The sequence below is a fragment of the Symphalangus syndactylus genome, chromosome 1 (genome assembly GCF_028878055.3).
Source record: "Symphalangus syndactylus isolate Jambi chromosome 1, NHGRI_mSymSyn1-v2.1_pri, whole genome shotgun sequence".
Taxonomy (NCBI): domain Eukaryota; kingdom Metazoa; phylum Chordata; class Mammalia; order Primates; family Hylobatidae; genus Symphalangus; species Symphalangus syndactylus.
In genome coordinates this window covers 58,549,509-58,575,786 of record NC_072423.2, presented here as the reverse complement: position 1 = coordinate 58,575,786, position 26,278 = coordinate 58,549,509, and the positions used below count along the sequence as shown (strand labels likewise).

The 26,278-nt window shown below is 36.0% G+C and overlaps 1 protein-coding gene across 3 annotated transcripts in view; it reads right to left on the bottom strand.

The window, feature by feature from the left end:
• The window catches only part of CDH2 (cadherin 2), a 253,945-nt gene that overhangs the window by 109,416 nt on the left and 118,251 nt on the right, over window positions 1-26,278 (bottom strand). The window contains exon 1 of one of the 3 annotated variants that reach the window (XM_055235440.2): window positions 3,979-4,151. The exons of the other annotated variants lie outside the window; for them this stretch is intronic. Coding sequence (XP_055091415.1) covers window positions 3,979-4,057 — 79 coding nt within the window. The 5' untranslated portion in view covers window positions 4,058-4,151. Of the gene's footprint in view, window positions 1-3,978; window positions 4,152-26,278 lie in introns of those variants that run through there. 3 annotated transcript variants of the gene reach the window in all.

The following is a 26,278-nucleotide window of genomic DNA, read 5'->3' as shown; positions in this document are numbered from 1 at the left end:
ATTCATCTATCTAAATATAAAAGTGTAGCATACAGTGCTACACTCTGAACAGGATAAGTAATCAAATATTATTCTCATTACTACTGTTTCTAAGTCATGAGTTCAGAATGTTTGTGATAAAATATCTCATTTGGATAACATCTACAATGATTCAAATCCTTTAAGTACTTTTAAAAAATTTATTTGCTGTTTAGACAATGGTTTCCCACCTTTGCAAGTAGCAAAACAAAAGGTCATAGAGTGTAAGTTTCCTGGTCACATTGAAAGTGATGGGTGGCACTGATGCCCGAAGCTCTTTGGGGCATCCTGGGAAGCACCCATTCCATTTTAGCACCAAGGAAAATTTCCATTTCTTGTTGAACTGCCCCACACTCAATGAAAATGAACTACATGATTCCTAATCTACCATTTACGGTGAGTATAGAGATAGACATGGCAAGGTCCCTGATTTCTAAGAGTTTAAATTTAGGGGGAAAGGGCTTAAAAATAAGTAACATAATGGGCAAAACTAAAGTGCTTAATAATTAAATTTCAAGGGAGAAAGGGAAATAACTGAAGATTCAATGGAAATGGCAGGTGGCTTGTGATCTGAGCACCAAAGAATAAACATAATCCCAGTAGTGTATAGACAAAAGATGGCAGCTTCAGAATAAACAGGGGCATGGACGCCAGGCAGTGATGGTACATTCACAGAGGTATCAATATGTAGAGAAAGGGTGGTGTCTGGATCAGCACAGCAGTTCTTCCCTCAATGCCTTTGTTAATGATTAGTATTTGGGAAGTATTTTTTCAAGGGCAAATTTGTTTGGCAAGGTTTTAGGATGTATTATTTTTGCAGGGAGGGATTTTTATGGACTAATGTCTTTTATTGAGAAAAACAGTCTCTAGGTAGACTGAAATCCATTAGTCTGAAAGGAGAAATGTCAACAGAGGCACAAACTAAAGATCTAATTACTGATGCACACGAATTGGTTCACTGAATTTAGGGGCTGTCTGTGTGTGTATGTGTATGTATGTGTGTGTTTGTGTAACAGACATATCTGACAGCAGGATTAAGTGTTAAAATTTAAATTCCATTGTAGGTTTTGTACAAAGGCTTACAATTTCCCCATTTTCTGATTCCATGGGTTTGACATATTAATATGAGGAAGACCATTAGTGGCACTGTTGAAATACAGGCATCATTCAAAAATACACAATATAATATACAAGATGTGATTATAAAGAAATAGGATTGATTCCACAAGTCACACAGAAAAATCAGATTCATTATATTATGGTCATGGCTTGTATAAATTATAGTCCAGCCAACAGGGGCACTAAATATGCACTTTAATTTGGAGTACAGTACAGAAGTAACCTCACTATCTAATGAGATGAATTATTAATAAATGCTAAAAGATACTAAAAAAAATGCTTGTATTAAAAAGGCCAATGGTAGTCTTATGTATTTTACAAGTAATCTTCAATAAGCCACTATCATTTTATACTCAATTGGGCCATACTCTTGATTAGTCTGATATACTATACTTTTCTTTAAATTGGAAGAAATTACATTGATAATCTTTTTTTTATCAATTCTTTCTGGTTTGGTGAAAAAAAATAAAAAAAGCAACGAACTAAAAGCCAGTATACCGAGTTATGGTCGTGGTTGTGCTGATAATAATCTCTCAACGTCTTTGGATCTTCATTTCTTCAGCTGTAATATGAGGGACTCTCACTAGATGACCACTCTGCTAATATCTCGTACAGCACTAAAACTATGCATACGCTATAGTCTAAAATTTGATATCTTAACAAGTACCCGAGTGAATATCACCAGTGAAAGTTGTGCTCAAGTTCTGTTTGTTTTTGTTCATGTTGAGCAGTCATTATGAAAAATACAATGGTTTTTCTAAGACAAAAGGCAAAGGAGAAAACCTACAGGGATAAAACTGTTTTAAATATAATTTTTTTCTGGTTTTTAAACAGTTATATATCCCAAAGCAAAGTTAAAATCCAAATATCACATTCCAGGAACTATAGATGAAAGAGCAGCAATTGCTGCAGATAAAAATCATAGTAATTATTCAGTTGTCATTCTTCTTCCAATACGTTAAAAAATTACATAGGCCTTAATGCATTTTAATTTATAATCTAGGTGCTTTTCTTGTGCTAAAGTTCGTATATCATCACAAAAAGAAAACAACAACAACCACAAAAAAAAAACAAAAACAAAACTCAAGCTTTTGAAACACAACTCCCTAGAATAGACCAGTTGCCTTTTTTTGCATGAAATAGATTTCAGTCATTTCAAAACTAAGGTGTCACAATGAGTATAAATCCTTGAAGTTCAAACAATACTACCCATACTTCAAGTTTCAAATTCTATGTCTCATCTCCTCTAAAAGTAATGGATGTCAAATGGTAAGGGGAAAACTCTTTAGAGCACAATTCTTTAAAATAGTTTTTTCTAACTACCTAATAAGGAATATAGAGCAGGTGTAACTCTGGAAAAGAAAATTAAGCTTTCAAGACAATTAAGAACACAATCCATTATTTCTCTCGAGTTTATCATTTTGGTAGGATAAATGCTCCTCAGGAAAGATTAACTGAAGACCTACAAAGTTCCTTAGGAGATATGTGGCAAGAAAACCAGAAAAGGCTCTTCTTTAACTTTATATGACATACTTACTTGTTGAAAGTTTCTAATAAAATAAATTTATTCTTTATTCAGTCAGTTTTCTTATCATAATGGCCATACACAGACATTCTACTCCAAGCTTTGGTTTCTAATGAACAGCATTCTTTCTCTCAGGTTCAGAGTCATTTGCTTTAATAGCCTATTTTACATGCATATACTACCTTTCGATAATTCTTTTCATGGACTACAGTTTAGAATTTAAAACAAGCAACTTTGCTGAATATCTTATTGTTTTTCTCGATGTTTTCAAGCCCCTTGATGTTTGGTGAATTTTTACAAAATTAATGAGGTTAACCTTCATTTTTCAGACTTTCAAAGTTACTTTATGTTAACAGAGACCTCTCATTTAAGGATGACTCATATTCATCTTGTTTAACTTTATTTTTAGGAAAATTTACTAAGCTCTACGTAGATACAAAAAAGGAGACGTATGTAACACAAATGACATTTATTAAACAACTAAATACAGGTTAATTCCACTTATAATAAATGAGAGACTTATGAAAATAAAAATCTGTGCATTAAAATTTAAAGAGATATTAATAATGTTTTTCATTGTATAAAGTTCCTTATCATAGCTGCATGAGAGTCTCTTGTCTTTTTCCATTCCATGCCTGAATATGTATGTTTCATTACAAGGCAGGCACTGTGAGCGAGTTGAAAATATAAGAGTGAATTGGGCATGTATTTTGCCAGGGAGGAAGACACACCTGTATGTAAGAATTTCTCTAGTAAATTATATGAATTAAGATGAAGATCTACTTAGTGGGGATTAGGGAAATTAGGTTAAGAAATTTAAAAGCTGAAGTTGACATTTATATAACATAATTAAATAGAGTATCACAGAAAGTATAAACTTTACCACAAAAAATATTTGGCTTGTAAATGTTAATTTGCCTGCAGTTTGCAGAATAATGTCTGCTATAATAAAAGGTGCAAATACAGTTTGTTGTTAAGTATTATCAGCTAGATTTGAAAATGTATCCCTTGTTTTGAAATACAAATGTACAACTCTCTAAGCCTACAACTCTAGAGAAGACAAGAGTGAAATACAGCTTTTGTAACATTCCTTTTTTTAAATCATCACCATCCCACCCCCATAAAATACATTTGCAGAGTTTTCTGTGATTATGTTTTAGTTTGATTTTAGGTTAACAGAAATTCACATAAGCATTAAATTTCTTGTTTAAAATATAAAATGTACTTTGTACATAAGTATTCTCATTTTATGCTACTTTGTTTTCCAAGTTAACTAAATCACCATGATATGGAATGAATAAGGCAATTTTTGTTACCTGAAAGGAAAACATACAATTCTGCTTGGTTCTTTAATTTCTCAGCGAAGATACACACATAACGCCTTAATAAAAACATGCCATCAAGTTTCCATTTCTCATAATTCCTTCTGCTTAGTGAACAAAGTCATAATAGGTATGTCAGAATGAAAGCAGGGATAAAGTTCTTTTGAGCTGACGGAAATGCCGATGCAGCTTTTTATAACTGGAATACTGACGGTCAGCAAAACAGAGATTGGGTGGCTCAAATAGAGCCCTTATTACATCTGATTCACTGATCCCTTTCAAATTCTTGCCCCCAACCTTGGGCACAACACAAAACCTTCCTGAGCTCTACTGGTCCTTTTGTCTGTTTGCAAAACAAAATACAACGTAAGAATAAACTTAAAGGGGGTAAAACAGCACTTCTGTTTGGAAAAATCTTTCCCTTTTGGTTGTCTTAGATGCATTTTCTATCCAGTGTTTTCAGCTAGTAACAATCCATCACTTGTCATTTAGCAATCTGTTAAGTAAAAACATCTATAGCTGTCCCAGCTTTCTCTAAAGGAGGAATTTGGGTGAAAAGTCAATAATACATATGCTTTGCATACTCAGTAGCACTCAAAGTGCTTATAACATAATTAAGATTTGCAAGGAGTTGGTTTCATATCCTAAATCGGGTATGAATCCAAGATTAAATGTCAAAAAGAGTGTATCTGGGAGTACTTGTTAAAATACAAAATCTCATAAATAAAGAAATGCATTTTATGTAAAATGAAAGATGCTCTAAGTGCAAACCATGCCTATAAATAATTTTGCTAATGGGTAGATACAAGATTCTCAAAGAGTACTTCTTCTCCCAGATTTTTACACACCATGAAACTTTCTGAGGATTCAGATAGGCTGCCAGCACGAAGGCAGAGCTACTTTTAACAATGGATTGTCAGATGTCTTGTTCTTAAACATCCCCCTTTTAACAATCAACTTTCTAGTTCACACCATATGCTAAGGTGTTTGATACAGCATAAGAATATTGTGGGAAGCAGCGAGGAAACTTACAGAAATACTTCGAGACAATGCCGAACCTTAGGATTCTGAGAGGTGAGACTGGGAAAAAGCGAGTTCCAGTAAGTTGCAGAAATAACACCGAGCAGAAGAAAGGAGGCAATGACACCTCCAAGGGAACGCAAAGCTAACCACTACTTAAAATATGGAATTCATACAAGAAAAAAATCTGTAAATTGGATATGGGCAAACTTACAAAAACTTGGTAGACAAGTGTCAAACATTTTTGGGAGGGGGAAGTAATGTTTTGGGACAAACGACTCAACTTAAATATACAGGCTGAAATTACAAATGAAAACCTAAAGGCTAGCAAAGCTCTCAAGAGGTTATTGTTTGAACATGAACTAGAGATCTAGCCAGAGTAATGGGAATGGGAATCTCAAAAGAAGAAACACATAAAGAAAGATGATGAAGAAAGAATCCATAGGAATGGGTAGCTAATAGGATGTGGGTATAGAAAATGGTGATTGAAGGGAAGTAAGGAATCAAAAAAGGATGCCAATGTTTTGAATCTTGTTGACTTGGGAAAAGATGAATAGAAACAGGTTAAATCTCAACAAGGAAACAGTTTTATGAAAGACTGTTTTTCAGAACTACTGATTTAATTTAGCATTAAAAATATATATGAGGGCTGGGTGCAGTGGCTCACACCTGTAGTCCCAGCAATTTGGGAGGCCAAAGCAGGCAATTACTTGAGCCCAGGAGTTCAAGGCCAGCCTGGGCAATATGGCAAAACTCCGTATCTACCAAAAATACAAAAATTAGCCAGGCATGGTGGCACACACCTGTAGTCCCAGCTACTCAGGAGGCTGAAGTGGGAGGATTGCTTTAGCCTGGGAGGTGGAGGCTACAGTGAGCTGTGATTGCATCACTGCACTCCAGCCTGGGTGACAGAGTGAGACCTTGTCTCAAAAAAAGTGTGTGTGTGTGTAGGTGTGTGTATGTGTGTGCATGAAATGTGCCTGTTGTGAGTGCTAGGTATAAAGGACTCATAAACTACCCCAAAGGCCTTACTCTGCAGGAGCTTCCCCAGTCCAACTATAGGAACCAATGCATGCATTTTTTGTGCAGTTGAAGTCCCAGGAATCAAGTGAAATCTCTCAGGGAGAAAGTCATGTCTAATCTAACATTTTCCTGCTTACATTATCTTGTTTACTTGTCTTATTGACAGAAAACATCTGATAGCCATCTTGTATGCAGACATCTCTTCAAAAAGGTATTTTACCAAATGTACTGATGTCAGTCTTGTTTCGTGTTTTCTCCGTATTGAATTTATTAGTTTCTTTACTCATGGATCTTTGATAATTTGTGTGTTTCCTCTGCACCACATTCTAATTTGCTACCACCGTTTTCAAATGTAAAACTCACAAAACTAAATTTTTTAAGAGCACAACTGCTGGTGCAAATTACTGTCATCACAACAACATTTGAGTACCTATTGAATGCAAAATACTTTACAGCTTCTGGAACTCCTATGAAGATTTGACAATTTCCTGTGGGCTTAAAAATCTTTGTATTAATGATAATTGAAGGATCCACATCTCATCTCTGGGATTGTACACAGGATAGTGGACTTCATGTGTCTTCCTTCATACTCTTAGTTCCTTGTTTAATGCTCTGCCACCAGACTGGGTCTAATGTCATGCAAAGTCCCTTCATTTCTCTCCTTTCCGCAGCTATTGGAAGCTAGCAAGTCCATAACCTATACTGCCTAGCCCCTTGCATGAATCCATATTTCTGACGTCTCAGGATTGTGCGGCATAGGGAAGGGCAAGGATACACGACTCACAGGACGTCCCGTGTTTGAGGTCAGGGCAGGGTGCTACACAGAACTCTGACTGGCTGGCTGCATTCCTTCCATGCTAGTTCCAGTCTTCTCTTGGACTTGGGAGACTGGTATTGATATTTCATTGATTTCGCATACATGATCATATCTGATCCTTGGAACTCCAGGCTGAGTAGGCAGCAACTCACATTTCCATTTTATAAATGAATTAATTATGGCTCAGGGAGATTAGGCAACTTGCCCCTAGGTCCCACAACTGTCAAATAGAACAAACTGGCATTATTAGTGACCAAAGGAACTATAAATAATGATAGGTTTCTAGCTCACACTTACTTTATGGGTTGTTATAATTACCTATTTTCTGCTCTACCAGTGCCCAGTCAGGATTTCACAGTCTGTATCGTGTGTTTTTTTGTCAAGTTCTCCTTACCACTAATTTGTAAGGATACTTTTCCTCCAATTTTAAAAGTTGTAGGGTTAGGCAATTCCACACAGTTTGCAGTTCTGTGTGGTTTATAAAACAGATCTTGATATTTTACAGTGATTAGTATAAACACAACAAAGCAAAGGTCGGTCAACATTTATGGCTCAAGAAAAAGAGAGTATTACACAACCAACAAATAGTTATTTCTTTTTAACTATATGCTGATGACAATGCATGCTTTAATATTGGCAACAACTGACCGGCAATGCCAAAACCAGAAGCACATCTCATTTTGACTAACTGAACACAAATAAAATTTGCAAATGGTTTGTATTATGATCATATCTTAAAATGGTGCTACTGACGAATGAATAAGTATTTGTTTAGTTAGAGGCAACGACGCTTACTGAAAGTTGATTGAGCATTTGTGCACAGGGCCTCAGAGTGAATCCAAACAAGTGTGTGGCATGCTGGGGTCCTAACCACTCACTTTACAGCTAAAATACTACTCTTCATAAAGAGAACCACCCCAGATTTCTTGTATGATCAAGATAGTAATAGTACTCCTAACTTATAGCTATGAAGCACATTAAATGATGCAAAACTGCCTTCGTGTAAGCAGAAGGCCAATTATAATTCCTGACATGGCAGTACTCCAAAAACTGTATGCCAGTGGAGCGAGTTCCATCACATCAGCAAAGTAATTAAGTCACTTCCAAGTAGGTAAAATTCCATGAACAGACAATGTTAATTTTCTTAGGTCAGCATCCTGATAAAAATTGTGTTCCAACAATCTGCAGTCAACACAAAAACCTTTAGGTTTACCTCCTGTTAACAGAAATGTTCACAGCAAAATTAACCACAGGCAGCAAAAATGGCAACTGCTTGAAAAATAACAGATGCAGAGAGCAGAGCATCTACAGAAAGTAGATGCTGAAAAAACACAGTCCAGCCAAGCTTCAATGTAGAATTCTACAAACCCTTATATAGCAAATATTGCCCTACTAAGTGCAACAAAAATATTATACACAGAATACCAAATGGGTGACTCTCATCCCACCTTACTGGAGACTCACAGTGTAGTGAGAGCACAACAAATATCAAGTATTCTAGTTTATTATTCTCACATGGAAAGATCTTTGATCCACTGATTGGATGTTTATGCCAGACACACTCCACAGATCATCTCATTTAATCCTAAGACCTCTAAAAGGTAGATGTTACTTTAGAAATAAAAAAATTCCTGAGTCATAAGGAGATAAAGTACCAGACCCAGGATGACACAGTGGTGGAACTAAGAATGTTTGAACATCACTGTGTGATTCCAAATCCTGGTATGCTTCTTCAAAAAATCACACTGGCTTTCAGTTAGTGGGGAGGGGTCCACAATGGGTACATATTGAGAGTAAAAACATAAACCATGAATTAGTAACTCTATGAAAAAAATTTATTTTCCTTAGGAGCAGCACTAGATTATAAATTTAGAAAATAATGAAATCTTTATCATTTGATACATTCTTCAATCACTTTTAATTGGCATGTTTACAGAACTGGTTTTCTGAAGTGAAAAACATTTTACTTAGAAATAAGGTATAAATGGGGGCCAGGGCTACATAAATGTTTTTGACTTTGCTGAAAATGAGCACAAAACAAACAATTCAATTACTTTCTCATTGGAATCACACACGGCATTTTATATAAAATAAAAAGAATGGATTTCTACTGAATACTTTCTACTTTAATCAAAGCCCGAAATCACACTCAAGCCTCACCAGGCAATGTGCAAAGATGAACAGTCAGCAGGCAACTGTGTTTTTAATGGATAAGTGTCCATGACAACAGGAAAAAATGCCACACCAGTGCACGCAACACTGTTAGCAGACTCAAAGAGATTAGGGTAGAATTAGCCCAGTGATTCCTTCCTTCTTTCAGACGAATCATCCTTAACAGAATTAAGAAGCAGTGCAGGCAGTATGGGCCTGCCTCAACATTGTTTTTATACCTATTCCTGAATTCGTAGAGGACCTATGTTCTACCTAAGTGCTGCCACTACTCAACATTCCTACAGTATCAATATTTTCTTGTACCTTATAAACAACTTTACAGTCTACAATAACATAAACATGTAAAAGTATACCATTACAATACATAATTCCAATTACCTAAGAATTTTACCCTGATTTCATTTAAATATAATTTATTTATGAAAGAAAAAAATTAATGCCCAGCCCCTTAAATAGCAGTCCTTAATTTTTACTATGCCTATTGTAGACACCACTGAGAAACAGTCATATATTAAGAGGGCAATCATCACCATAAAAACAACAAATATGAAAGTTTGTAATTGGTACATCTGAAATGCCAAACTGCTAATAAGCAGTTTTCATTTACACTATATATTTTTTCTATTTTACTAGTACATTCTAGTCTTAATTTTAATATAAATATAAGAAACTTAAAATTGTTAGTATTATTATATAACTAGAACCATTTATTTTGTTTATTCATAGACAAGTTTTTCTACTTTCAAAATACCCAATAAGATAGCACTGGAATTAGGGAAATAACATTTTATCACTTTACTTTAGGAGCATTCCTGTTTAAAAGTTCTTTGGTAATTCCATTATCAACCTGACTCAGATGACATTTAAGGTGATCTGTCTGATGTTTAAATCCACTCTTTACAGAATGGTATTACGGTTGGTGTATATACAGTGATGGTCTTGGTATTATACTCCCAAAGTATTTACAAATCTTGAAGTTTGATAAATTCTGTTCTAATTTTCATGTTGAAAACAAGGAGACAAGTTGTCTCACTTTAACATATCTTATAAAATTATTCATTCATTCAACAAGCACTTACTGGGTACCTATTATGTTCCAGGCACTGTTAGGGGCCCTAGGGATACTGCAGTCAACAAAAGAGAAACCATAAAGATACACACACACACACACAAGTTTATGAAAAATTAAAGCAAGATTTTTATCGATAAGAACAAGTTACTACAGGAAATTAAGGATTTAAAAGTACAATGTTAGCATTCCTTCTGTTTCAAGTCTATAAATTTAGGATGTCCTCTTTTCCAGCAAAGAGAAATAATAATAAAAATCAGAGTAAATGCTTCTAGCTGGAAACAAGGCCTCATACAGGAATGGAAGGAATAACAAAGCTCCTTCCTACTAAGGAAAAATGATGTTGATATTTGAAAACTGAAGATATGGATCATAATAAAGACTATTTGTAAATTTTATTTGTATTCAATCAGTCAAGAAGAGATTTGCTTCTGTTTCTGGCACTGCCAGTCAGTTGTTGCCAATATTAAAGCAAGAATTATCATCAGCATATAGTTAAAAAGAAATCAACTATTTGTTGGCTGTGATATATATATACACCATGGAATACTACTCAGTCATAAAACGGAACAAAATAATGGCCTTTACAGCAACTTGGATGGAGCTGGAGGCCATTATTCTAAGTGAGGTAACTCAGGAATAGAAAACCAAATATCATATGTTCTCACTTATAAGCAGGAGCTAAGCTATGAGGATACAAAGGCATAAGAATAATATTAACATAATGGACTTTGGGGACTCACGGGGAAGGGTGGGAGGCGGGTGAAGGATAAAAGGTTACACATTGGGTACAGTGTACACTGCTTGGGTGACAGGTACACCAAAATCTCAGAAATCACCACTAAAGAACTTATCCATATAACCAAAAACCACCTGTACCCTAAACATTATTGAAATAAATAAATAAATAAATATAAATATATATAAACAGGTTTGATTTGATGTAGTTGATGGGGACTTATGAGCTTTAAGGACACTTAAACTAGACCCTTACTGGCTGATGGCACTGAGTTTTCTTCCATTACATCTAATTTCACTCCAAACTTTATGGTTTTTCCTCTTGAAATAAATTCCCCACCAGCACTATTCTTATTATCATCCTCTTTGAAAAGTCTCATTCTGAGTTAACAAGTAAAGATAGAAGAAAATGATTTTCTAAGGTCAAGGGTTGAACAAAAGACCTAAAGGAGCTGGAGATGTTGTGTTACAAGTGAATGATCACAGCAGACTGCTTTAGCTGTGAGTGGCCATCCTCAGGCTGGGCCACTCATCTCAGTCTCATCTTTCTCAGAATCTCGGATTTTTTTATTTTTATTTTTGAGACAGAGTACTGCTCTTGCTCTGTCACCCAGGCTACAGTGCAGTGGCATGATCTCAGCTCACTGCAACCTCTGCCTCCCGGGTTCAAGCAATTATCCTGCCTCAGCCTCCTGAGTAGCTGGGATTACAGGCACCCGCCACCACGCCAGGCTGATTTTTATATTTTTAGTAGAGAGAAGGGTTTTCACCCTGTTGGCCAGGCTGGTCTTTAACTCCTGATCTCAAGTGATCCACCTGCCTCAGCCTCCCAGAGTGTTAGGATTACAGGCATGCGCCACCACACCCTGCTAGCCTCTTGGACGTTTGAACAGAGGTAAATAAGGACAAGAACCAGTTGGCAGCTGTGCTAATTTGCTGGCTGTACTTTGGAGGTGGAATTCTAGAAACTGTTCACATTGTGCCTGTTAACCCCTTACATTGTTTCTCCAAGGTTTTCCTGGTATATTCTTCCAGTAAACAATTCCTTTTGCTTAAACTGGGTTCTGTTACTTCCATCCAAAAGAATACTATCACACCCTTTCCCACGGATCCATTCCCCTTTTCTAATCATCTTGCTAAAAACTTTCAGTGCTTCCTACTGTCAATAAGATAAAATTAAGACTATAAATATTCCAATATTCTCTGTTATGACATTTCTATAGGCTTTCAAATCCAGGCCTATCTACTCAATGTCATGCAAAGTGCATACATAGCCTTGCTTCCCATTCTAAAACACTGCTAAAAATAATAATGGAAAACACAGTGAACATTATTTTAACAGTATGTTTGGGTTCGATGATGGGCCTGCTAATTATTAGATGTGGAAGCTTGCACATGTTTTCAAACTTCTCTAAGCCTTAGTTACTTGTCAAAAAAAAATGAAGATAATATCTTGTTCCTAGAATTATACTGAAGATTTTAAAAAGATAATATATAACATTATGTGTGTGTGTGTGTGTGTGTGTGTGTGTGTGTGTAAACAGGTCCTGGCACATAGAATGTTTTCTATAAATGTGATTCATTATATTTCATTATGACTTAAATCCATTATCTCTATCCCAGAACTTTCTTGCTATTCAGAGCAATAGATCTAAGTACCTATATGAAATTTTCATGTATATAGACCTCAAATTCCAAATTCAAATAGAAAAATTAACATCCACATTCCTCTGAGCCTGGCTTCTCCTACACCGCTCACCATCTACCAGTACCTCAGCCATAAGTATGATAATCTTAATAGTTCTTCCTCATCCAACTGGTCTTCAAGCCCTCTAGACTTTACCCTTAAGGATAAAGGTTCTAGGCACACAGATTCTCTAAACCTCTTATCAGGCCTCTAGTAATAGCTTCCTAACTGAGCTAGTTTGTCCTTGTTGTACTCACCAAATTTACCCTCCCAACAGCTGATGAATAAGTCTTTGTAAAACCCAAAGCTTATCAGGTTTAAACTTATAAATAGCTCTCCATTGATTAGAAAAGAAAGATCTACTCCTTTGACTGTTACACATGTCCTTCAACAATGTGGCCACAGCCTAAAAAGTCAATTCTCTCATCATGGTCTTGTTAATGAACTTCATTTCCATTGTATTCAATTGCTTACAGTTTCTGGAAAACATCCAACTGTTTCAAGCTTCTGCCTTGCTCATGCTAGCCCATCTGAGTGGAACACTCTTACTTAAGCACCTCGGCCAGTGGCTACTCATCTTTCAAGGGTCATTTCCTTTATGAAGCCCCAGCAGACAAAGCCCTCCCCCACATGTGTGCTTCAACTGTACTCTTTAAATGCTTCCATCATAGCACTCAAAGCTGAATTTCACATGCTTGTTTACATATTTTCTCAAACCGAAGCTTCTTTTAGAAGCTCTGGTGCTCAGCTCAGAGCCTGGCACAAAATAGGCTCTTGAGATCTGCCCGCTGAATGAATAAAGGTAGAAAGCAGAAAAAGACAATTGAGAGAACTGAATAATTAACAGTAAAGTTCAGGTTATTTTCTGGAGTCTGTAGACACTCAGCTCAGTGATTCTCACTGGACCGACAACGATACTGAATACAATAACTGTTCATCTTTATGATTTCTACTCATTAAGAAAACACTCCATCAGAGTTGCACAGGATGCCTTATTTAAGGTAGTCAAATATGTGATAAAGCTGACGCATCATTCCAAAAGGGACTGAGTCAAGTATTCCTTTCTATAAGATGGCGATTGTCCCTTAAATGATAATTTGAGAAACAGAAAGGCTTCACCGTCTAAATAATTTAAATATGGTGCATTACAGAGCAGCACCAGAAAAAAAAGCTATTGTTATCTAGTACTTTGTGATCTTCTCCTTTATTATTAGGAAATGTAGGCACTTCAATACATTTACACACAACTTCCTTAGTAGGTAACTAAACTTTTAGAAAAAATCTGGAGGATAAAAATATACTGGAAGAATATTTTAATGAGCTCATTAAAACAGAGAATTATTTCTTTAAAAATGTTGATAGTTATGCTATAATAAAAACTTAAGAATAAAAGCAAAGATGTGGTCAGAAACCCAAAAAGTAATAATTTTTTGGTATAAAGTGATGCTTTGGGTGGGAAACAATATAAACAAAAGTCATAATTAAGAGAAAAATCGTATATTACTGAATCAAATTAAGTTATAAGACTCAGTGCTGGGAAAAATGCTCTGCAAATTTATAGAATGCATCCTATGTAACAAGTCTTCTATGAAATTTTGTCACAGACCTGAATAAAATCTATGTAAGTTGTCAAGATTCAGCCTAGTCAATTAAATAAGTAAATGGAATCAGTGACCATTTTATAGACATTTAGATGTGCTACTTATTTTAACTTTTATAAATAGTCCTTTAAAAAATGTAGAGGACTTTCTAATAAACTTCGCTCTGAGCAAAAACATAATTTTGCTTTTCAGATTTCACCTATGTTCAATTGGAATAATGGATAAAAGTGACAGGAGCCATGACTGATAAACTGGAAGTAAATTTCTTCCTCTAAAGCAGCCTTAAGGCAGGTATGCAATATTACCTTTGTGAAATCTAGTGGAGAGTTGGAAAATAGAGATTCTATGAATTTCAAGAATTATACATTACTGGAATGTGCTGAAAACCAAATGGATGTATTTCATATGATTCCTAGAGGGATTCCTTTACACTTCAGATCTTCTACAGCTTTGTAATCTACCAGGCTCCAGGCAGTTCACAAATTACCGTCACTTCCATAGGAAGTAGATTTTTAGCTATAGAGAATGAACTAAGTTACAAAAAAGCACCAAGAGATTTAAATACCTAGAAGCTTGCTAGAAGCCAAGAAGAAATGAGATACTGATTAAAATTAGATACCTATCATAGAAAGTCTTGGCCCTCAATATTCAAGGCTAAGCAAGAAAAAATATCAAAATACTCTTCATTTTATATCTGAAGATATCTTAAGGACAGAGGTTATGTTTCGCCTGTCAAGCACTCAGCCAACAGATGGCCGTACTTAACGATTTTATCCTTTTAAAACAAAGGAAGCAACCTGCCCTATAAAGCTGTGATAGATTTCAGTTCAGTAGGTATCAGGACAGGAAAAAGCAGAGTGTTCATTTGATCTTTCAAGTTCTGATCTCGTAAGATTTGAGACTGACATAAAGAGATTGCTTCCATATAAAGAATGAAACCGGCTGGGCGCGGTGGCTCACACCTGTAATCCCGGCACTTTGGGAGGCCGAGGTGGGTGGATCACAAGGTCAGGAGATCGAGACCATCCTGGCTAACAAGGTGAAACCCCTCTCTACTAAAAATACAAAAAATTAGCTGGCATGGTGGCGGGCGCCTGTAGTCCCAGCTACTCCGGAGGCTGAGGCAGGAGAATGGCATGAACCCGGCAGGCGGAGCTTGCAGTGAGCCGAGATCACACCACTGCACTCCAGCCTGGGTGACAGAGCGAGACTCCGTCTCAAAAAAAAAAAAAAAAGAAGAATTAAACCTTGGTAAGTTTGAATTGTGATATGTTTTTGCCTCTATTTAATGTTTTAATATTTAATGCTAAATATTAAAAGGGATGGGAGCTACAGTAAACTTCTTCATTACGGTTTTGCTTCATCTATCTGCTTTTCATTTGAAATTACGGGCAGAGATCTTATTAGCAGGGATCTGCTGCCATTTAATAAATACAATGTCTCAGGCACTAGAGCAGTCATTTTCTATTCCTTTGATTCTTAAAACAGTTCCTGTAATGTAAATATTATCCTCCTTTCCTGATGAGGAAATTAAGACTCACGGAGGTTAAGCAATTTATCAGATCCCACAGCTAATGGGCTGCAGTTCTAGGTTTCAAGGTAAGTTTTAGGTTTATTGTTAAGTTTGAATTGTGGTATGTTTTTACCTCCATTTAGTGTTTAATGCTAACTATTAAAACGGAGGGGAGCTACAGTAAACTTTTCCATTACAGTTTTGCTTCAAAAATCTGCTTTTCATTTGAAATTATAGGCAGAGATCTTACTATATTAAATGTGTATACAGAAACAACTCTGCAAAAATGTACCTCACAAGGGCGATAAATAATGATTCTGGTTGTTATAAAGAATAACTGTATTTGATATGTATTTGATATGGGTCAAATGCTCCCAAAGCATACAAAGTAGGTACCGAGAGACTGACATTAAAGTTTTGGCATTTCTTTAGAACTACAATGCTATTCAAAATGCTACTTCCCGGCTTTCATGAAGGTGTTTTTCAATAAATCTGAAGCACCATAACCATGACACAAATTTGAATGTAAACAAAGAATGCTGATCCCCTAACTAAATGCAGCAGTGCCTTTACTTCAGAACAGGCAAACACTGCCAGCAAAAACAACAAACAAAATTTCTGTTGAAACAGAAACAGCAGAGCGTGAAATAGCAGCCTGCCATCAGACATTGGGAGTTTGATTTTCATCAATGGCAGCTGAAACAGCCCTCTCCACCCACTTCTGCTTGAAAAAAGAAAAGAAAACTGATAATACCATCTGCATGCAAGCAGGAGGACAAACCTTGTGGGTCTATTTGCTGCACTCCAGCATGAACCTGGAGCAGCCAAAAACTCCTCTTTAGGATCTATTTCATTCTGTGAACCTAATTGATACTCCCAGTTATTGTACATTTGGAGGAATACACATTGATTTTATTTTTTAAAGATTCTGGCGGTGTCACGACATCTATTGGAAAACTTCAAGCAGAGGGCTTCTGATTGATTTGCTTGGGGTCATGTGGAGGTAAAATAAAAAGTTTTAAAAAATAAGCACTTACAAGTGGCGAATGGCAAGTCCAACCAGCAAAGGTGAGTGCATTTCAAAAGCTTCCTCTGTGATGACTACACAAAAACGTGCTATGGGCATGTACTATGTGCACCAAAATAACTGCCGATGGTTGCTATACAGCTATTTCCAATTCATCTGTTACAATGCTAAACATGCTCCTGAAACACTACCTTCTGCGAGAGAGGAAACTTTCACACAGAGATGAAATGAACAGGACAAATACACACCGTGGTAAGTACTGAAGGGAAATTTAGACCGAATAAAGCAGATTGATAACACGGGTGGAAAACATCCTCAGCTAGACTAGATTATTAATGATACCAGAGAAGCACCAATGTGCTTTAAAATTCTTATATGTATTTGTACATCATGAATGGCATATTGATCATAAGGAAACAAAACAAATGGACTAACTCATCACTGAATAGTATCTATGGCAAGGCCACATGCACATTGTCAAAAGACAACCAACCACCACAACAACAATCTCAGCCAGATCCCACAGACCTAGTCACTGCTGTTAGAAATGTTTGGTGCAATTTAACCTGTACGCAACTAATAATTATTATGATGATAATCATTTAAATAGTTTAGATTACTGTATAGCAAATAGTCACTACCCTCTTACTGCCACTATTGGCAGAATATACTTTCCCATTTCGTTGATGTTTAGTGTGGTGAGGTGTCTTGCTTTGGCCACTGGGATGTTGGTGGATGTAACATCAGTAAATGCTTGAAATGTGCCTGCCTTCTTGGAGTATGCTACCACCATGCAAAAGAACATGTTCTGCCTACCCACCAAATTAAGGATGAAGGCATGTGGAGCAGATCTAGACCAAATCTGCGGCGTGGATCTAAGCCCAGCCTGGATCAGCTGAGCCCCACTTGGCTCACAAATGCAGGACCAAGAAGAGTGATTGTTGTTTTAAGCCACTGAGTTCCAAGGTGGTTTGTTATGCAGCATCATTGTGGCAAATGCTAACTGAGAACAGTATCAACAACACATCATCATAAATAAAGCCCATTTTTAATTAAATGGTATAGGGTAAAATTAAAATACAGACATTGCAGTATTGCTGATAGCATACAGTTATAAGCCTTAGTATTATACAATTGGACCTTCTTTTAGTTTTACCCCCTTCTGACTCTTCTACACCCACATAAGTAGCTGCTGCCATTTAATAAATACTATGTCTCAGGCACTAGAGCAGTCACTTTCTATTCATTTCATTCTTAAAACAATTCCTGTAATGTAAATATTATCCTCCTTTCCTGATGAGGAAATTAAGACTCACAGAGGTTAGGCAATTTATCAGATCCCACAGCTAATGGGCTGCAGTTCTAGGTTTCAAGAAGGTGCTTCCTTAATACTTACCATATTTCAGAGTAAGATTTTTTCCTATTTAAAAATGTTTAAAGGGGAAACCAGCAGGCTGCATAGAGGAGATATAATGCCTTTTTCACTTTTGTTGCTCTGTAGGGACTCATCTAGCACTGAAATAGCTCTCCCATTCCCACCCCCAGATGGTCCACTTGACAAGGAGAGGCCTCTGGGGATCCCTGAAAGCTCTCTTCTTGCACAGGAGAAGTACAGCCCAGAAAATTCCTAAGATAGTCATAAGTTTTAGCTTTTAAAAAGAGGATTCTTTTTAAAAAGCTTATTTCTTTTAATCTATGATCATTAAGATAATTCAATCTTGATAAGGACTATACAAAGGAAAAATCAGACTTTTATTTTTAAAAATATGTATTTCCTTAACCAGGCATATTCCTAACTAATCCATGTTACCAACTGAAAATATTTAATTCTCTCAAACAATTTTCCTTCTCAATTCTAATCCACATGCATATTGTAAAAATAGGTAACTACAAACATTTTCCTTGAGGTAGCTTTTAGAAGATACTGATGAAGAGATTCAATCCTTCCAGGTATTATATTATTATTAATATTTCTGTTACACACACTTTTATCAGATATATTTCCTAGTACCTCAGGGTAGTCGGGATTTCTCTATTTTATAGTAGTGAAAACTAAAGTACAGCTAACATGATACTAGGCAAAAATCATTCAAAACCTGAAGATAGTGTAATATCACAAAATAGATACAATGATTAGAAGTAACAATGACCTTGGGAAAATACCAAATACATTTCAAACTAACCCCTGCATAATTAATAGGATGGTGTTATCTCTACAGTCTGTAATACTAGACTTGCAACTAAAAATGTCTGCTTGTCCTGGGAAATGCAGTGTATAAAGTAAGAGAAAGTGATTTCCATGTAAGATGACAGACTCCTTGTCAGAATCATTCTTATTTCTATCAGGAGTGCTGAACTTTTTAAAATTAAGATATTAAATGTCAAACATTTTTATTAAAGATAATAGAATCTTTTCTGTAAATTAACCTTATTCAAAATATGTCTCTTACCAACTATAGAACTGTCTTGCCCTGGAGTGTTTATGAGTAGTTTTCTAACCTACATCCTACGAGGACTGCTAAGAATGCCTCTAAATCTATAGGGAAACTATATGAATCAAACTCCTGAATGTGGTAAAGTTTACTGTTATATCTTTTACTATGAAATCACTATGTAATAATGATAATTATGTCATAGCACTAATTTTTACTGGGAATGATTACAAAATACACAAAATGAGAGAAAAGTACAAAAAACTCATACCAATCATCCAGATTGGATAGCTATCAGAATTTTGCCACACATGTTTTATATATCCATTTTATTGCAGTTGCATAAGTACTTTAAAGCAAATCCCAGATCCCATTTGTATGCATCTCTACAAATGCAGACACTTTCGTAAAACAACAACGATGTCATTATAGCCCAAACGTAATGAATAACTGTTATGAGATATCCGACATATGAAGTTAAAGCAAGCTTTTTTACCACCGTAATATATTTTACAAAGACAATTCTTTGTATTTCCCAGCTCTAGAGTACGTTTCCTCCAAAAAATTAAGAAATGAAAAATAATTAGAAGAGTCATAATTTCAATTTTCAACTTATTCCACATGGGAAATAATTTGTGTAAGGGAAGTATAACTGAAAGAAGACATGGTATCAATATCTGTATCAAACTTATAATTAAACAGATGGAGAAAAAGAAATTATTACTTGAATTTTAGTTTATATTTAAGCTGTAGTAACAGCAAATGAAAAAAATAAATTTTAACTTCTCAGTGTCCTTTGTCATTGAAGAGCATACAGAAGAAAACTCTGAAATGAAAAGCTAATATATTTTATGGTTCACCTCTCTATAAGGTCTTATGTGTATTTGTTCGGAAACCTAGAGAAATTTCAAAGACGGCAAAGAAGTATTTGAAAATCATTAAATAGTGCTTTAACTTCAGTGTTACATGGGTACATGCATCACAAGTATCAATATTGGGGGAAATTAAAAGGAAAACGGTACTGGAAGAAATACAAACCACCGAAGGACTGAAAGTGAAAATGTAGGCCATGACAAAGTGGCCAGACATTCTCAGTTGTGCCTACCTCCTCAACATCACGAAACAGTTCATTGAAACAAGATGACTTGTTTTATGCAGTTTAAAAATTAATCTCTCCCCCTTCAAATCACTAGAAAATTATATTCCATGGGTTATGGGCTGAATGTGTCCCCTTAAAATTCATACATTAAAATCTTAACTCCTCAGTACCTTAGAATCTGACTGTATTTGGAAATAAGTCATTTAAAGAGGTAATTAAGGTAAAATGAGGTCGCATGGGTGGGTCCTAATCCAATATGCCTGGTGTCCATATACAAAGAGGAATTTTGGACAAAGACATGCATGTGCACAGAGGGAAGACCATGTGAGGACACAGCTAGAAGGCAATCAAGGGGAGAAGAATCCTTCAAAGAAACTAAACCTGCTGGCATCTTGATCTCAGACTTCCAGCCTTTAGAACTATGAGAAATAAATTTCTGTTGTTTAAGCCATGCAGCCTGTGGTATTGTGTTATGTCAGCCCAAGCAAGCCATTCCACCATGTAATTGTAGAGTTTGAAAATCGTCAAACTCTGCAAATTATTCACTGACTTCTCAGATAACCAGGCAAGTTAGTAAAACCTTAATTTTTAAATAAGTATTAGACATTTTTAAAGATATCTTTTAAAGATAATAAAACCTATTATGCTTAAGAAGATAACTATAATTCATTAAGATTATCAAACATCCAGTGAGTAATTTACCTGTCACATGTTAAATAAAATTTGTAGGGCCCAACAGACCAAACCAAGATGGGGTCATTCGTGCTAAATGAAAGTAATGAACTTAGGAGTACACTCATGTAACAACTCGCTGAGTTTTGGTTAGTTACAGCAGCTGAGCTTTAGCTAGTCACTGGAAGCAGTCAACTGATTCAAATAACCAATTAAGTCCTATCCCTCACTTCTGTTTTCTTTCTGTAAATACTGTCTGAACAGACTGCAGCCCCAGAGTTCGTTCTGTTTCCAAGGGCTGCCCGTTTCAAGAATCATAAATATAAACTAATTAACATCTTTATACTAAATTTGTTTTTTAAGACTACTGGTCTTTTGTCTTTTAAGACTATTGGTGCCCAGTGTGGCACCGGAAGGACATTGATGGTGAATCCAAACATCCCTTGAGGAATGCAGGAGAGGTACCACTGAATCTTTTTTGAAGTCCTCTATCTTTCTTATGGCTCCTGAGAATTTTAAGTTCCTCTTGGGTTGGACTCTGCTCTTTTTGCATCAAGCCCCTAAACTTTTAGGTTTCCGAATCCAGGGTTAGTTTGTGCCATGGGAGGCTGCATAACCTGGGGCCAGGTACCAAGGGTGAGTGTGTGCTGTGAGAGAGCACACAAACTTTGAAAGTCTTGACAAAAACAGGACTGGATCCTGTAGGGAGGAGTCAGGTGTCTGAGTCAGATTAAAAGTAGACTGGCTTCCATAGATAGGTAAGACTACTAGAATACAAGGAATCCTGGGATCATCTGGATCCAAGGAGTCTGGAACTCCTCCATCTGGAACTCCAGCCAATTTCATGCATAAGAACCATGGACTCAGAAGCTGTGCCCTTTTTTTTTTTTTTTAAGCAAAATGGGTAAACCTTACCAAAAATAGTTAGGCTGCCCACAGTGAAGTTCTAATCTAGATAAAATTGTTCACTTGTAGGGCTCATTAGGAAAGAAAAGATCAGAACCCCGCAGGAACAATGACATGCATTTTTTGTTTGGAACACAGTGGTTAAAAGATTGAACAAATCAAAAATTGCCTCCTTACCAAAGGCAAACAGGGGCATGTCTTGACAGCTACAACACTTACAGAAATCAAAAGAACTTCCTTGCACACATTTGAAACCAAAACCATGATGTCCCAAACTAAAAAACTCTGTGCCCAAGATGTCTGCCTTTATTGTAAACAGCCAGGCCATTAGAAAGGATATCGTCCACTTTTACACCAGCCACTTGATGAATGTATTCTCTATGACCTGGACTGCTTCCCTACCAAAGGAAGCCCCAAAAGACTTTACTCCCAGGATAATAATCATCAAATTAGCCCTCTGTTTGTTTCTTCCTGTTTGATCCTGTAACACGGGAAACTTTCAGCTGACTGAAATCTCTCCTCTCAAACCTTTGTTGCCACTTCTTTCTTGTCATAATCTTTGCTACACTCCTAAATGTTTTCTTGATCAAGAAAATGCATTTATGGCATAAGGATTATTTTCAGCTGGTTATTTCAAGACGCTTCTGTAAGAAAAACTTATATCTATAAAGAAAATCTCAATTTGTAAGTGTGTCTCCCTCTCTATACTGAGAAGATAGAAAGAGCTAAGTCACTAGAAACTTTTACAATGGAGAAGCCAAACGCTTAAATTTATATAACATGCCTCACCTAGGACCATTTTATTTACTGGACTCACAGTTCCACTTGGCTGAGGAGGCCTCAAAATCATAGTAAAAGGCAAAAGACATGTCTTAAATGGGGGCAGACAAGAATGACAGCCAAGCGAAAGGGGTTTCCCCTTATAAAACTATCAGATCTCACGAGACTTACTACCATGAGAACAGTGTGGGGGAAACTGCCTCCGTAATTCAATTATCTCCCACCAGGTCCCTCCTACAACATGCGGGAATTATGGGAGCTACAATTCAAGAGGAGATTTGGGTGGGGACATAGCCGATCCATATCACTAGGCTTATTATGCCTTTGTCTCAGAAAATAATGATATTTAGGCTTGAAATTTATCTACAGTGAGCAACCTAGCTAACAACTGCTTAAGGCAATGAAACAGGTAATTGAAAGAGTGATAGTGTAAAGGGTGAAGAAGAGTTATTTGGAGACTGGCAAATGAAAAATCTTAATGAAAGTTCTAGGATATGTTTCTGTCTGTATGGTTGTGTATATCTATATATGTCTGTATGTTCTGTACATGTGATATTTTTCTAAAATTTATAAAGAGCTTTAATTGGCTTTAAAAAGTAATTTAAACATTTAAAGCTATGTTAATTAGTATTTATGAAATGTCTGAGTGATTTTAACTATGTTTAAACACTGAGACTGCTATATATATACTTCGGCATCTTGTTTTTGTATGGTGCAAAGAAGCTAAATATATTATATTTGGGTCTATTAGTAGAAAAAATATTTTTCTATGGGGAAGCCCCATATGTTGTTAGAAACTCTGAAATGTATATACAGAAAGTGCTACTGTATGACAGAAAGTTCAAAACTGCTTTACTTTACTTCCTAGGTTTTTAGTAGAAATTAAGATTACTAAGTTAAATATTCGAATGACTATATGGTAACTGAAACTGGAAATAGTAGGGCAAATGACTCCATATTCGGGGAAAGTAAAACATGTTTTTGGTAAGTGAAGCTATGAGGTATAAAAGATTTTTTTTTTAAAGAGAAAAAGAGTAATTTTTGTCCTAAAAGGACTGGTTGTTTCAAAATGAGAAAGAAGTATAAGGCCAATGATGAAAAGGTTCTTAGAAGGTTGTGGAGGATTGTAGAACATGGATTTTGAGAAGGGAATTTTAGGTATGACCAAGCTGGCTAAGATTAGAATGGAATTATTTGTAAGGCTTTCTAAAAATTGAACTTTACTATCAAAACTACACTGATGTAAAACTAGAACTTGGTCCTTTCTGTTAAAACAAATAGGTTTTCTTGAAGTATTTATTTGCTCTTAACAGGAAATGGTAAAAGGCTTTTCTTTATCTTTTACGTAATTGGCCTAGGAAACAAAGATTCTGTGTTTTATCAAGATGAATCCCTGTGCTTCATTTTGTCTTTCTTAGGTCTTTGATTATGTAAGAAAACTGGGTCCTCTCTATTAAAAATAAGACTTTTCCTACAATTATGTAACTTTCTTTGTCTTTGAAGTCTTTAATGATCACTCTGGCTAAATAAATGACTATTATTTCACAGTGACCTGTGATCTCATTTTGATCAAGTGTTTTAAACCTTTGATACTTTTAACAAACTTCCCAAAAGGAAATTCTAAATTAAGACTTTTTGCCTTAGAATTAACTCTAGAATTTTCCTACTGAGTCCCTGAAACCCTCCAAAAATGTGTCTCTCCTCTTGTAAAAGAGATATACTCAACTAATTAAGGTTATTTGATAAGTTATATGGGAAGCACTGTCAAATAATAAGTGATTCTAAACCTTGAGTTATATTTGCATGGACATGTTATTGCTATGTGTTCCAGAAACTGTATAAAATTCTTAGAAATCCAATGTTAGCCATAATTTTGGTTATTGTGTTGAATTATTGTATGACACAGAAATAACCAAATTTCCTTGTCAACTGCATCATTATTGTAAGGAACTCTAATCAGATCTTTAACCATGACCATTTGAAGTCTTGTCATTCACAGATGGTTATGTACTCTGGTACATTCCTGAGCAAGTATAAATATTTCATCTTCAAGGAGGTTCATGGAAATAACTCTGACAAGTACAAATTTCTGATAATTTTAAGAACCTATCATTGGACTGGGTAAGAATTCTCAGAAATCTAATGAAGAAACTGATTTGTTTTATAAAACTGCTAAATGAACATCAAGCAGAAGAAGAATTATTTAAATACCAAGCAAATGCTTTGGCAGATTTTCATGCTAAAGTTACTGAAATTTCATGCTAAAAGTACTGAAATTGCTAAGACATGAAATCTGAGGCCGGGCAAGGTGGCTCAAACCTGTAATCCCAACACTTTGGGAGGCCAAGGTGGGCGGATCACTCAAGGTCAGGAGTTTGAGACCAGCCTGGCCAATGTGGTGAAATCCTGTCTCTACTAAAGCAACACAAAAATCAGCTGGGCGTGGTGGCGCGCACCTGTAATCCCAGCTACTGGACAGTTGAGGCAGGAGAATCGCTTGAACCCGGGAGGAGGCAGTTGCAGTGAGCCAAGATCATGCTGCCGCACTCCAGCCTGGGTGACAGCGTAAGACTCTGTCTCAAAAAAAAAAAAAAAAAAAAAGAAATTTGAATAAACTCTGTTAGACTGATTAAAGTCACATTACCTATGATAACTTATTTATTAATAGTAAGCAGTCGAATGCACCTGAATTGGACAATCGAAATTGGTATTTAAGAGGATATAAATCCAGTATTAAGTGTAGGCTCATAAAGAACTTGGACAGTCGCCTGGTCTTGAGTTCTTAAAGTTTCCATTATTAATAGTTCTATACTTCATCACTCATCATGGAGTAGACAAAATAATACAAATCATGGAAAAAATATTCGTTTGGTGATTGTTCTAGAATTGCTAAGGTGGTTTGTGACTCGTTTGGTTTTTCAAACCCATCATCTTGGGAAGATAATCAAAACTTCAAGTCGTATAATTCTGCCATCTGATGGACCATTTACACAGGTATTTCATTCAATTACCATTTCAATGGGATGTAAATATGTTCTTGTAACAGTGTTCTCTGGTTGGATCGAAGCAGTCCATGCAGGAAGGCCAATACAGTAACAGTAAAACCTCATGTATCACCCATTCTTATAAACTTTGATACCAAGGCATATTTTTATAGCTAAAACAAGCCTTTCATAAACCATTGATGACAATCTGACCTTTGGTGATCTGGATCTTCTGGACAAGACATGACAGAGGGGGGTAGGGGGGAGAGAGACAAAGAGAGAGAGAGAGAGAGAGACTGCTCTTGAATCCCACTGGAAGGGACCATACAGAGTTCTTCTCCCCCTATATTAGAGAGAGAGAGACTGCTCTTGAATCCCACTGGAAGGGACCATACAGAGTTCTTCTCCCTGTATATTGCAGTAAAGCTTCAAGACCTTGCCTTGGTTCAAAGTTAAAATGGCCCCTCCAGGATCATGCAACTGTATACCTATTGAAGACTTTAAGGTAAAGCTGATTAGGGAAAAGTTTCCCTAGGAACAGATGACATTTTAGCCTGGATGGTGTTTTTGAAGAAATCAGAACAAAACTCTTCATCAAAATGTGACTTTTATCCCTCTTAATGTTTCCTTGTTTATGACTACTTTTTTCACTTGGAAGTTAGAGCTTCATAACCAGTATGAAATGTCAGATCCGTTATGATCTCAGAGATTCCTTAGTCCACTTAATGTTAATATTAGCAACATCCCTAATCCG